Raw genomic sequence first — 15,049 nt, forward strand, 5'->3', positions numbered from 1 at the left:
ATGCATGGTCAGGCTGGTCAAATAGAAGTGTCTTGCCCCGGAAGAACATTCTCTACTTGGCCGGGTAGATGATCAGATGATCAGTCTTAACGGCGCCTCCAGGGGTCGCGTGACTGGAGCCTCCAAGAGTGTTTCACTTGTGGACGCCATAGAGACCTGCAGAGACTGCTGTTGGTGAGTAGCACATGTGGCTCTGCAGAAACAGTGCCGGGACGTCCACGGCTCTTCCCCTGGTGAGATGGCAAGTTCCTCTGATTCTTTCCATAGGTGAGGAGAGGGGGTTGACTGCTCTGGTTCTGATCCTCAGTCAGGGGCCTGGGCCCACATGGGTCATCAGCAGCCTCTCTTCTCGATGACGGCTTGAAACAGACAACAGTCCTTGTCCTTTCTCGTGGCCCCTTCTGGCATACGGGGTCACTGACCTCACCCAGATTGGCACTGCATTAGTTTCGTCTTCACAGTGGCCCACTCTGGCATACAGGGTTGCTGACTTACCACTACAGACAGGCGACGGCCTGATCAGAATGGCAGTCTGCTAATCTTCCCAGCGCCTTCACCCCACCCCATCATGGCATATAAGATTGCAGATTTCACTCCATACACAGGCAACGGCCCAATCGGCGCAGCAGTTTGACAATGTTCACGGTGGCCCCCTCTGGCATACAGGGTTGTATATTTCCCTGTGCATACGGGCGATGGCCTGATCGTTGCAACCACGGCTACCTTCACGTGGCCCCTTCTGGCATACAGTGTCACTGACTTGAATCTACACACAGGCAATGGCCCAATTGGTATAGCATCCATCTCCTCAAACTTCACTACTGGGATCCACATGGGAAGGTCCTCCTTTGGACCTTACTTTCTACTGTCCTCTCCTCTTCCTCACATGGCACCCTTGTCTTGGCAAGTAGGCAGGCACTGGTGCTCCAGGAGCCAGGCTCCAGGGGCAAGTGGTCTTGGGTTTCCCTGGATGATGTCCCCTCACCCAGCTGGGAGACTGGCAAGCCTTAGCCATCAGTCATGCTCACAGGTAAATGTTTTGCAGCACATTTTGCTCCTTCCATAACCCAACTGGCTGATTGACAGTTGCCAATGTTTGGGGCCTCAAGTTCCCCTTCTTATGGTCCATTTTCAGACACCAAATGTGATTTAGGGTCTGAGTCTTTGACGTTTGTGTTGTCGGTCTGCTTCCTTTTGAAGTGCACACTCCCTGCCCTTTCTCCAGAAAGCAGTGTGTCACAGCAGGAGCTACTTCAGATCTGATAGCGCCAAAACATAGGCCATGGGAGTTGACTAGAGGTTCACACCCAGATGTCAGCCACAGTGGTAGGTGGATCAAAAGGTTTTTCTCCGGGCCCTAGCCCTAATCTTTTTGATTCTCTTCTCAGCCTCATCTCTTTCCTGAGATGTGCCCAGGCCCCTTTCCAGTGACCTCTCCCTGAATCAAGGGGCACCGTTTGAAGTGTACTAAAGAGCCTGGCTCTTCTTCCTCTGGTATGTGTATGCCCCACTGAGCTCACAGGAATGCAGCACTACAAAAATCTGTATGGGGGATTCCTCTCGCTCCACATGTGCCTCTAGTCAGCCCTGGGTCTCCCAAAATGTAACCCATAGTCCTCCATGCATTGCACCAATCACAGGCAAACAAACACAGAGCACATGCATGCTGCACAACAGTACATACTAACTTGATGTAGGCTAAGGGTGAGTTAGGCTCACAGCAGCAAAACTTTACATGAGTGGGCCTATAGGCTTCCCTCCAGAGACACAATTAGAAAGACCTGTTCACTTCTACTGATCACTACAGGGTATGCTGCCACCACTGTTCTTGTGCTACTTAACTCCTGGTAAAGGCAGTAGCCTTTCACCAACATGAGGGTATCACTTTTGGCACCCTTCCAAATCCAACAAGACTTCAATACGTAAGACAGGTCTATGTCATGGTGCACACACATGATCCGTGTTCGCCCATGACAACAAAAATATGCCTGGGGACTCAGGACAGGGTCACACGTCCGTCACCATTTTTATTTATGTATTTATTTATTTATTTTGAAGGTTTTATATAGCAAGAACAAGACCCTTGCAGGTATCAGAGCACTTTACATGACAGATGTAGGAAACCATAATAGACATAGCAAACACAGTTATAAGTGATTCACATATAAGATACTCAGCAAGGAAAAAACTAGTGATCAAAATATGGAGCTCAGAACAGAACTAGTAATTATAATACATTAATGAGTCAGTAAATTCACGTGAATTTAGCCATGAGAAACACTTTCACTTCTTTTTTGAAGGAGGCAGAGGAAGGGTTCAGTCTTGTTTCCGTGGGCAAAGCATTCCATATCCTGGGAGCCATACCAGAGAAGGATCGGTTATAGTGTTTTTTTCTTGGCAAATCGTTGTGATTTCAGTAGAAGAGTCTTGGCACTCCTGGAGGCTCTATTGCCCGTAGAGAGCACCAATGTCTGAGCTAGGTAGTGCAGCAAATTGTGGTGTAGGGCCTTGTGCGTCATATGGGACTTTTCCTTCCCAACAGCCCTCTATTAAAGTTTGACCCTCAATGAATTTGCATGAAAGTCCATATATCAACAATAAGCTAAACACAATATGGGGCTACTAAAATGTGTGCAGATCTGTAATAAGGCATCAAAATTCATTGGAAAGCAAACACTTTTTTTGCCTGCAATGAAACTGTGCCCTCTTGACCAATTTGGGTGAAACTCACTTAATTATAAGTAAGCTAAACATGCTGAGGGTCTCCCAAACTTCAGACAGATCTGTGAAACACCACTAGAGACATTAGCAAATCAAAGATTTTTTTACCATTCTCACCCCAACCCCTTAACTTAGCTTCCCTTGTCAGATATGTCTGGTGTGAGATTCCTGCACTGAGCTTAACTTGCTAAGAGCCTCTCACATATAATGCTGTTCATTAATCAGCACCAACGTTACTAGTGATAAACAATTTCTTAACCCCTCTTTTTGTATTGTGCCCCTCGATGGATTTGCATGAAACTCAATATAACAGGAGTAAGGTAAATATGATGAGGGACAGACAAATTTTGTGTAGATCTAGGATAAGGCATCAGAGTTATTAGCAAATCAAAGTTGTGTTTTACTCCTTCATCCCTTTAAAGTTGCTTCCTCTTGATTGATATGCATTAAAGTTGGCATGGCAGTAAAAAGTCATCTTGCTAATAGTTTGCCACATTTTATGTGGATTTCTTGCACAGTATCACAGTTATTAGTAAATTAACATGTGTTTGACCTGCCGTTTAATCTCTGCCAGTATTAATTATCCGGCACTGGTGCTATCACCGCCTCTATAATATATCCATGTTTGTGTGTATTGATTTGCTTATGAAGTTAGTATGATTTGCAGAATGTGCACAACATTTGGCAGACAATTAGCACGTTCAGTTCACTCTCAGAACTTCAAAATGTATGCTGAATAATGAATACTGTTCAAGCAAAAAAGGCTCGGGTCCTTGTGCTACCTGGACTGGACCACTGGTAATATGAGCATACAAGATGTCCAGATAGATTGTTCATCACATATCAATGAAAGAAACAACGTGACCTCAGACAACCATTCCTAAGTCTGTGTGATTTATTTCACTTTTCTTTTCTTGAAAACAAGATTATGCCATTATTTTCATGTCAAATCTTGTCCAATCTGCCCAATTTGGCAGGATTAAAGTATCAATTATTTATTGTGTTATTCTGTGATGTTTGGTGCAAATTGGTGGTGGCGTGTTGAGTGAATCCTAAACAACAGAGGTGTTAATACCACCTTTGTAATGTGGTTGTGTGAGGTGAGAGGATAGATAGATAGATAGATAGATAGATAGATAGATAGATAGATAGATAGATAGATAGATAGATAGATAGATAGATAGATAGATAGATAGATAGATAGATAGATAGATAGATAGATAGATAGATAGATAGATAGATAGATAGATAGATAGATAGATAGATAGATAGATAGATAGATAGATAGATAGATAGATAGATGGATAATGTCTATCTCTTTCTGTTCCTCTTCTATCTATATATCCCCGCTTCTCTCTTCCTTTCCCCTTCTCCTTCTCTCTTTTTCCTCTTTTTGTTTTCCTCTCATTGCCCCCATCGTTTCCTCTTCCCTCTTACTCGGCCTCTCTCTCTCTGTCACCTCCCCTCTGTTCTACAACCCATCTCGTAGTCTCTCGCTGTATTCTTATTTCTCCCCCTTATTCTCTTTCTCTTCTATTCTCCCTCCTCTTGTCTTCTCTCTCGCTCACTCTCAGCTCTCTGTACCTCGCACCTTCCCTAGTGGTGCCCCCCCCTCCTCGCCCCCGTCCCCTCCTCCACCTGCCTCCCATGATGTCAGCAGCGGAGGGGGAGGGCGCCTCCCATGCCCAAACATAGCTGCGCTTCCTGACTCTCCTCCTCGGCTCCCCTCCTGCCTTGCTTCTTCTGATCTCCTCACATCTCCCCTCCCCTGCTGCAGCAGTCAATGGGCGGCAGGGCAGTGGAGGGATGCAGCCGGGGCAGTGAGGGGACGCAGTGAGGGCATGCAGCCGCACACGGAGCGGGCGCAGCCGCGCTCGCCGGCTGGACCTTGCCACTCCTGATGCTGTCACGGAGCCAGGGGGTGGGTGGCGCCCAGAGCCGCCGTCCTGTGCCCTGCCAGAGCTGGGCACCGTGACCACTCCGCCCCCCCCCCACTAGTATTACACCAAAAAAGGCCTGCGGGACTGGGAGGTGTTCCATTTTTGTAGTACTCTTTTTTTTTTTTTGTAAGTAACCTTTTCCCCTTACTGTAGAGCCGGCCTTTTGTGGGATGAATGTTGTCCCGAAGCGTTTTCATCCGAACGAGAATGGGCACAGCTGTATCCAAAAGGAAGACGCTGAGGAACGAGGCCATGTCTTCCGTCGCAGCCAAAGTTAGGTGAGTGCCTGCGCTGTGTGTGCGTCTGCGAGGAGGTGTGCGAGGGCCTGGAAGGAGTCTCTGGGAGGACTGCTGTCTGGGAGTCCGGCAGAGTCTGCCAGGGGTGTGTGGGGCCAGTGAGCAGTCTGGGTAGGGTGGGAGGCATGTGAGCCGTTTAGGAGGCAAACCTGGGCCAGAGAGTGTTCTGTTAGGGTGAGGGGAGGGGTGCACTTGTCTCGGGGAAGGAAGTGCAGATGTCTGAGGCTGTCAGATGCATGGAGAGCCTCTCTGTCTTGGCCTTTGGACGTCAGCGAACTCCATGCACCTTAATGCCGGCCGTAGTGGGAGACGCGCATACGATCCTCCAAGACTTTACAGGGTTGGCCTCTGGAAGGAAGTCCAGGGGTGGCCGCTGCTACTGTGAACCGACATTGGGCATCTGTGGGGTTTGTGGTGCTGAGGCTGCACAGCCCTGCGCCCTAGGTCTCACCTTTCACCATCACATTCGCATCCTCTGTTGCCTCCCTCGCACGAGTCAGTGACGTGTGCCACAACCCCACTGACGCTTCTCTAGCCCCGTCACCCCTCCGCCCGCCCAGTTATATGCCCTGCAAGCCCAGATGCATCCTTCATCATGAGCAGTTCAGTCCCATCCCTCACCAGCCCGGTGGTATTTGTCACGAGCCAAGTAACATTTTTCACCAGCCCAGTAGCATCTCTCACCAACTCAATTCCATCTTTCACTAACCTAGACACATGCTTCACCACAACACCCACAAGATCTTCTGGCCCCACCCACCGACCTGACTTGGTTGCTGACAAGCTGGTTTTCCTAGTGACATTTTCCCTAGCCATGGAACAATGGGTTTTGGAGAGGCCGCTGCTTCTAAGCACTTCACAGAACGTGGGACGCGTTTCTGGCAGCGGAGACCTGCACGCTTATTCTTTGGCCTTCCTGGGAGTTCTATGATTAAACAGGTGTACGAACTGTTCAAAACACCACGCGCACAGCCTCCTCTGCCCCCAGGTGTGCACTTGGGGGAAGGGCATAGCTGCCATTGGTGCAGCAGGTTCAGTGGCACCGGGTCCCAGAGCCCTGAGGGGCCCATTGGACCCTGACAGTGCTGTAGTTTACTACCCCAACAGCAGTCAAAGGGGGCATTTACCTTGTTTGCACCAGGGCCCATGGCATCCTTGCTACCCTCCTGCACATGGGGTGATCAGATTTCCTGTATGCAAGGTGCTTTGCGAGGTATAATCTCTCAGACAAATGTGTTAGTTATTGTTGTGCAGCGCCCTCTCCTAACACGTCCTCGGTGTTTGCGTGTGAGAAAGAGGCTCCGAACACGAGAATAGAGCCTGTTTGGTCGGAGGGAGATCGGAGGTCTTCGTATTCCCCGTCGTGTTGCTGCTCAGTGCCGCTGTAAAGGGCGCTCGCTAAAGTGTTCATATTTAATGACTGCTGTCCTTTCGCCGCGGCCGGGAGGGTTAGATGCCGACGGGTGTGTTTCTGCTGTAGGTGTTGCCTCGGCTCTATCAGAGGGGATATTAAGTGGCACAGAAAGGGACAAGTGCGGGTGCCGGCACTGCTGCTCTCCAGAGGGGCAGAGGCCAGACCCAAGGGGGGCGAGGGGGGCTGTGGAGCATGAAGGAGATGCGGAGGGCCGTCGAGGAAGGGAGAGAGGGGCTAAGGTACAGGCAGAGAGAGGTTATCGTGCCTCCTCGGATCACACACGATTGAAATATCACGACTGCTGAGCTGAGCGCAGCTGGCTCCAGGCGTGTCACATTGTGTGCGGATATAGCGTCTACCCAGCTACAGGTGCAAGGGAGCGCTTTAAAGGCCGGGTGGGCTAGGAATGAAAGTGTTCTGGGTAGAACTTCAGAGACCCTCTCCAGATCTAGTGTATGTGACCCGGGGGACGGGGCACGGCTGTGGGCAGCGCGCGTCCGCAGTGGTAATGGGGGAGGATGCTGCTGCTTGCAGCCAGCGGCCTGGATCGTATTCGTAAAAGATGTGGCGAGTCTGACGTGAAGGCGCATGTTTAAATGCCCGCCTGGCTATAATCGTTGGAGAGTGTGATCTCCCCATAAACGCCTGCCAGTTGTTTTCTTATTACTAGCGTGTTTTGAATGATGGCAGAACAAAATAGGAAGTTACCCACAATTCACCTGTAATAGGTTATTTCAGGCGAGTAGTGAAGTGACGTCGTGTTTACCGAGTGTCCGGTGGCTGTTTCTGTGACTTCCCAGCGCTGAGAAGCATTTTGCTCTCGTGCAAGCACGCTACAAAGGAGTCGGGCCATCCTTTTCGTAATGTTGATGTAGGCTAACCACAGACTGCTGCCGGGGAGCCACAGGAAGCCACTGGCCGCATATGTGGTGACAGCTGTGAGCGGCGCTGTGACAGCGCTCCCACGTGCACGCGACGGCTCCTGTGGCTGCCTAGCCGAATTGGACGTGGCCTGGGGGATTTAAAGCGCTGAGAAACGACCGGAAGGCGGGATAAAAGCGCGATATAAAGATCTTTTGAGATATAAATAGTTGAACAGGCCTGGGTTACTGAGGGAACATTTAATGCAGACTGCCCCTGGTTTGCGTGTGTGTGGGGGCGGGAGGGATCGAACCCCTTTACTGCTCTTCCTCCATGCCGCACAGATCTCTTCCGAGCTGTCCTCTCTGCGGATGGGACCGTGGTTTATTTTTACCTCACTCCCCCTTCCACTCCTCCACCCCTTCTAGTCGTTGTTTAAATAGAGCTGACATCAGGTGGGCAGAACTGTCTCCTCTGTCAGAAGCATGGAAACTCACAGGCACAAAACTCCTTGATGTGCGCGGCGTAGGCACCCAGTGATGTGTGTCGCAGATGCACTAGGCTCATTGTAGACCTGCACTCTGGGTTTCACACTTGTGTGTGTGACTGATGCACTAAACTCAACACAGGTCTGTGCACAGGGGCTCGGGCTTGTTTGTTCCACTAACGCGCTAGGCCCAAGGCAGGTCCGTGCACAGAGGCTCGAGTCGCGCTGGTTTGTGCCACTAACGCGCTAGGCCCAAGACAGGTCTGTGCACAGGGGCTCGCGCTGGTATGTGCTACTTACGCCTAGGCCCAAGGCAGGTCCGTGCACAGGGGCTCGCTCTGGTTTGTGTCACAAACACACTAGGCCGAAGGCAGGTCCGTGCACAGAGGCTCGCTCTGGTTTGTGTCACAAACACACTAGGCCCAAGGCAGGTCCGTGCACAGAGGCTCGAGTCGCGCTGGTTTGTTCCACTAACGCGCTAGGCCCAAGGCAGGTCTGTGCAGAGGGGCTCACGCTGGTTTGTGCTACTTGCGCGCTGCGCCCAAGGCAGGTCCGTGCACAGGGTCTCGCGCTAATTTGTGCTTCTAATGGACTAGGCTCCACGGAGATCTGTCCTTAGAGTCCTTAGAGACTGACTCCTTTTGTGTCATTGATGCACTAGGCTCAACGCAGGTCTATGCTCAGGGTCCACCAGGAGCATAGCTTCCTTCGTGCATCAGTTGCAGTGGCCCTGGGCCCAGAGTCTTGAGGGTCTCACAGAAACCCGAATTATTGCTGTATTTTATGATTCAAACAGCAGTCGGGATGCCGTATCCTTCCTTGCTGTAGGCCCCATGACCAGTGGCTACAACTGCGGCTCACGCCGGTCTGTGTCACGGATGCACTAGGCTCAACAGAGGTCTGCGCAAAGGGACTCGCACTGGTTTGTGCCACTTATTCTACTATAACCAAAGCAGATCTGTGCCAGGAGACGCATAACGATTTGTGCTACTAATGCATTCAGATCAACGCAGGTGTGAGCTCTGGAGCTCACAATAACTTGTGTCGCTGTTGCACTATGGTACACGCAGCTCTGTGCTTAGAGGCACATGATGGTTTGGGGCTCCGTGCTCTAAACTCAACGCAGGCATGTCACCGGGGACTCGGAGTTGCGTGTGCCACTAATGCACTATTTCATTGCATTGTAACTTTTTTTTTGTTTAAATATTCTTTATAGGATCAAAATATACAGAAGTGCTATAAAGAAGCTTATCAGAAAGCAATGAAACAAGAATTAAAACAGAAGAGACTATGCAAAACTGAACTTATTATTAATTGTTTAAAATATATCTATACTTTATATTAGAAAAGAAGATACAAAAAGAGAAAGACCAAAATTGCAAACAAAAAAAGAGAAAAAAGAAGAAAAAGAGAAAAAAAATATGTTGAAAACAGTGAAGACAAAAATGTTACATTTAAATGTTAAATGTCAATATTACCTAGAGCAAATGCCAGATATAGTCAAGTGGACTTTTCAAACAGATAATTTGTAACTGGTAACCACAACTGTTCACGTTTAATAGCCAATGAAGTGGTAGCCGGATTGTGTGGATCAAGTCTATGATTATGGCACATACGGTTCCACCAGAGGTGAATATAAATATTGTCTTATGATATAAAATTAGAAGTGATAACCAGAGAAGCAATTGCAACTGAAACATCAAATAATTTTGCAAGCATACTATCACGAGACCACATAAAATGGACACCACCTAAACATATCTTGCGCAAAGAAAACGGCAATGAATTCCCAATAATAACAATAATCTTGAACCAAACTGCCTGCCAAAAAGCTATTACTTTAGGACAATTAAAAAACAAATGAATATCACATCTCCAGCAAGGCTGTGGCCATGAGAGTGTAAATTTCGCTAATTTATCTGGGACAAAATACATCCTATTACAGAAGAAAGTGTGAGTTTGTTTTAAGCTAGAGAATAAACAGTAGATTCCATCCAGAATTGTCCCCATATGTCTATAGACCAAATACATCCCAAATCCGCTTCCCATGAGTTCGACATTAAAATTAGTTCTGGGGGAGGCCAATGAAACCAGTAATTTATATAACGTGGAGGGTAAAGGATGGACCTTATGACATATTGACTTTTTATGATCTAAATTGCGATCCAAGGTTTTGCACCATAACATGTATATAGCGTTTACTACTCCTGTGTGGCGGGTGCTATGATCGATGCATGTCTGTCCTCAGGGGCTCAAACTGGTTTTTTGCCATTATTAGTGCTCTAAATTCAACACAGGCCTGTGTTCAGAGGCTCACAATTGTTTGTGCCACAAATGCAGTAAAATCACACTCAGGTCTGTGCTCAGATCACATTGTTATGTCACAAGCACACTATGGGCTGTACTCAGAGACGCACAACGATTTGTTCCTCAAATATACTAAAATCAATGCTTCTGTCTTCTAGAAACACAAAATGTTTTGTGTTCACTACTGCATAAGTTCAGTACAAGTTTGTGCTCAGAGTTACACAATGGTGTGTGCTTTGAATGTACTAAACTCACTACCTAAGTATGTACCCAAGACTCACAATGATTTGTGCCAGTAATTCACTATGATCAATACATTGGTGTGCTTAGAGACAGTGAACAGTTTGTTCACTAATGCACTAACCTCAATGCATGCGTGTGCTCAGAGACACATGCCAGTTTGTGTTTATAAGCACACACAATAGACCATTGCACTAAACTCAGTGCAGGTGCATGCTGAGATATTCCCACTGGGTTGTGGCCATAATGCAGTAACCTCAATGCATGCGTGTGCTCAGAGACTCATGCCAGTTTGTGTTTATAAGCACACACAATATACCATTGCACTAAACTCAGTGCAGGTGCATGCTGAGATATTCCCACTGGGTTGTGGCCATAATGCACTAACCTCAATGCATGCGTGTGCTCAGAGACACATGCCAGTTTGTGTTTATAAGCACACACAATAGACCATTGCACTAAACTCAGTGCAGGTGCATGCTGAGATATTCCCACTGGTTTGTGGCCATAATGCACTAACCTCAATGCATGCGTGTGCTCAGAGACAGTGAACAGTTTGTTCACTAATGCACTAACCTCAATGCATGCGTGTGCTCAGAGACACATGCCAGTTTGTGTTTATAAGCACACACAATAGACCATTGCACTAAACTCAGTGCAGGTGCATGCTGAGATATTCCCACTGGTTTGTGGCCATAATGCACTAACCACGAGCCAGGTCTGTGTCCAGACACATGATGGATTGTGCCACTAGTGTACTAAGCAAACTCAAAGCAGGCCTCTGCTCAGCTCACACTGAATGATTTGTGTAATTTAAGTATTACACAAAGTGCAATGTAAGCCTGTGCGCGCTAACACACCACAGCTTGACAACTGCTGCATCTCTCTCCCTGCATGTACTTCCTCAGCTGCCCCGAAGGGTCTGTGTCACTAAGCTCGGTGCAGGGCTGTGCCTGGCCACTCACAAAGGCGTCTGATAGTTTTGCATCGAGGTCAGTGTAAGGCAGTTCCTGTACGTGTGTCATGGATGAAGTAAGTGCAGAGCATGTCTGAGCTCGGAGACAGACACGGATTTGTGCTAATAATGTACTGTGCTCGAAGCAGACCTGTATTCAGAGACACACAACAGTTTGTGGTGTAAGGGCATTACTTCTAGTGGAGTTGTGCACTCGTGGCACACACAAAGGTTTGTATTAATACTGCTCACTATTGTTCTCTGCTCAGAAACCCGTAACGGTTGGTGTCACTAGTGCTGAGGGTTCAAGCACGGTCAGTGTGCAAGAAAACATAACTGTTTATAGAAGTCTAGGCTCAGTAGGGGGCTGTTTCCTAGTGCACACAATGGTTTGTGGTGTGTCCACGATATTTTGTAATGTTATGTTACTCACGTTTACATAAAGCATATTCTATTACTAGTTTGGCCTCGCAGCGCTAAGCCAAACATCAAATACAGTTTTGTGCACAGGTGTTATTATGTGCATTTGTAATACAGGGTTGTGCACACAGTTGTTCGTGCCATGTATGCACTAGGCTTAATACAGGTTTGTGCACATATGCACTCAGTGGTTGGTGCCACGAAGTCAATAAGCTCAAAGCAATTTCACAATCAGAGACGTCCACCTAGATCAGCACAGGTTCTGCTCTAGGCATGCCCTTGTTTGTGACCTGTTACATATTTTTATGACGTGGCAAATACCATTTTCACCAGTTGCTTAGTTTTGTGGTGCTCCTGCCTTGAGCGCTGGTAATGCACATTAAGAGTGTCTTGCACGGTGACTGGGTTGGGTGAGAGGGGGTACATTTTTTAGTGCCATGCTTATGCTCACATTTTACATAAGTGATCGCCATAGAATGTATCTGCGGAGCTGAACATCCTATATTTCGGAAGAGAGCCCTGTCTTTTTCAAAGCCTCTGTAATAAAGCTTTGCCAAGTCCATAGGATCCCTCCGGGTGCTCTAAAACCCGACAGACGACTGTATGAGGGTCACCCTCATACAAACAGCAGGCATGTGAGGGGACCGAGGCCCTCACTATATCAGTGAAGAGTACATTATGTAGCGCAGTCATGTACAGTTTGCGCATGATGCCATCGGCAGACGTGAGGGCGCTCTATCAAGACTGTTGTGAGCTTGAGCAGTTTAAAGGGAGGACATTTTTAATCACACTGCATTTTCACTGTAGTTTGTTGAATTAATTTCACGCCAGGCATCAATCAAATAGGAGGAAAGTAGTGCCTGCTCCTCAACAGGATAGTTCACCTCTTTACCCAAAAGGTAAACAAGTTCAGTGCTTAATTTGAGCCGGTGGATTCCAGGGCTCAGCACAGCAGTTAATCATCAACATTGGCTCTTTTCATGAGTGTCATTTGAGGACACATTAATTTATGGTAGGCACAGGGAGATGAAGGTATTTGCCCAGGATGATAGAATGTTGAGCCAACGCCGAGATTCGAACCTGGTTTCCCAGCTCCGAAGTTTGCAGCTCTGGCCATTACGCCACATCTTCTACCGACTTTCATGGCTAGTAGTTGGTTCTGTTTTAGACGAGGCTGACAGGAGAAATGGGCTGGTGCAAGCTCCCCCCTGACAAAAGCCCCAGCACTTATGTTTTTTTAACAAATTAGCCAGCGCAAACAACTGGCAACACTGTTTTCTTAGTATTTTTGCTACAATGTAACATGAACAAAGACGTCTAAAGTCAAACAGATGCTTTAACCACTAAGTCCACTGATCTCTCTGGCCTGCACTTTAAAATCCCATCCTTAGAGACACACCTTTTCCAAACTGTGTTTTATAGTTCGTACAGTGTCGCAATTTATTCTTGCCAATGTGCAATGTGGTTTTGAGAGAACACACGTTGTTTGAAATTTGCTAATTTATTTTTAGTTCGTTGCTGATCAGAGACTGTCAGAGACTGTTAGTGGGAAATGCAATTTTTAATTTCATAGTGTTTGCAGAATCAGATTGATATGGTGGTGAAAGGACCTTTGGGTCGAGAGTGTCCAACTAAGTCCAGGAAGACCAGATCCAGGCCAGATTTTCAAGATATCCATACAGGATACCTTTGCGTATTATTAATCTACATGGAACTCATTTACAGAGTCGGCGATTACCTGGAGCACCTGCTGTGAGCCTTTCCTCTTCTGCTTACTTTCAGCAACCCTGCTCTAATCCATTTTCTTATCCCCAACTGCTTGAGCCTCAAGACCAATACAGTTACCAGCTTACTGTACAGTGTATTGCTTTCCATTTGATTGAACCCCACTTTAGTAAAATTTATTTTGAAATGTTAAGAAAACAGACGAAAATTGAGTCATATCAAAAGTGTGCGCCAACTTTGAAGGCCACCATCTGTGTAAAAGGCATGCCAGGGAGTTCTGTGCTGGTGAAATTAAGAGCCGGGCTCCAACTGTTAGCGGCCACAGACCTGCCAGGGATCCTGTCCCTTTCCAAACACCCTCAAGACTGTGCAAAGCAAAAACCGAGGAGGATCATCCGCAGTAGAAAAAAAACACCCCCTGGGATCATCTGCAACCGATTGAAACCTTTGAGGCCCCCCCAGAGAGTCGAGCGAGATGATGTAGGGATATAAAAATGAATAATGGCTGCAATGCCACGACCTTGTGCAAACCCATAATATGTATTCATCACGCATTGCAATGGACTGAAAAGTCATATTTCTCCTAATGCAAATCATCCACGTAATTATCAGCTGTAGAAAGACTTGACTGGTCGAAGAGACCATATGGGTAACAAGTGCATTGAAATGATAGTCAACCAGTCAGGCAGGGAGTAACTAAAGCCCCGCGAGCAAACAGCATAAAGACAGAGCTCTGCTTGTGCACCCAACTCTGCAGGAATATGCAACTAATTGGGTACGAGGGCACCCAACAGCAGATGCCCCCACTGGCTACATATACACATATCTAAGTGCTTGACAATGGTAAGCCATCTTGGTACAACCCTGGCCTCCGGGCTCACCCTACAGAACCACAACCCACTAAACCTGATGCATTCATTTCACAAAGGCACAGTCTTTACCCCACTGACATAATATCTCCACAAACCCACTCAGACTCCGGAATGGAATGTGATGGCAGCCTTGTGAACTGTGTAAGTGCCAAATAACAATAACAGACACAAAATATCTTTATTATATGATGTACAAAATAAGCAGCAGGGTAGCTTGTATTGCATAAAACCATTGGTGAGATTTACAAACGATTCAACCTTTGGCCTTCTGGTCTATCATATTACCAAAGCCACCTATGGTGCTACAGGACGGAAAATCATGGGCACCGTTTATATTGAGCACACATTAAGAGCTAGTTATACATTCTTTCAAGTACCCCCATTTTCTTGCTTTCTATCACACACACACTCACTCTCTCTCTCTATGCATCTGGGCGCCAGCTCCAGGATATTAAGGCAGCAAGGCATCAAGTAACCTGAATTGTGCTCTCTTAGAGCGCCCCAGTGGCATCACATGCTTCTACTTGCCTTGTGTCTAGACGGCGACACAGGTGTGGTGGTCCCCATGGGAGGATAAAGATACTGAAATGTGGTGCATCTTTTGAGGTTTTGGCACCTAAAGGCCCTTCACCGGGTACTTAGTAAACTTAAAGTTGCCCTCATGATTTACCTTTCGTCTGTAGGTAGCGAGGCAGCTAATGGCTGTCAAGAGTCTGTGAAGCACCTTCTGTTATGTTGTTAGTCTTAGTATAGCGCACTACTGCCACTTGTACTCTTCGGCTGTCAGGTGCAATGCAATGTACACATGCTG

General features: G+C 47.3%; 1 protein-coding gene across 3 annotated transcripts in view; it reads left to right on the forward strand.

Moving 5' to 3' along the window:
- The first annotated feature begins 4,491 nt into the window (after positions 1–4,491).
- The window catches only part of NSMF (NMDA receptor synaptonuclear signaling and neuronal migration factor), a 180,516-nt gene continuing 169,958 nt past the window's right edge, over positions 4,492–15,049 (forward strand). For 2 of the 3 annotated variants that reach the window (XM_085610618.1, XM_085610601.1), the window contains exon 1: positions 4,492–4,939. In XM_085610618.1, the coding sequence (XP_085466744.1) occupies positions 4,836–4,939 (104 nt within the window). In that variant the 5' untranslated portion in view covers positions 4,492–4,835. The remainder of the gene's footprint in view (positions 4,940–15,049) is intronic. The other variant, XM_085610609.1, reaches the window with a different exon arrangement.

Source organism: Triturus cristatus, chromosome 1_2 (assembly GCF_964204655.1).
Source record: "Triturus cristatus chromosome 1_2, aTriCri1.1, whole genome shotgun sequence".
NCBI lineage: Eukaryota > Metazoa > Chordata > Amphibia > Caudata > Salamandridae > Triturus > Triturus cristatus.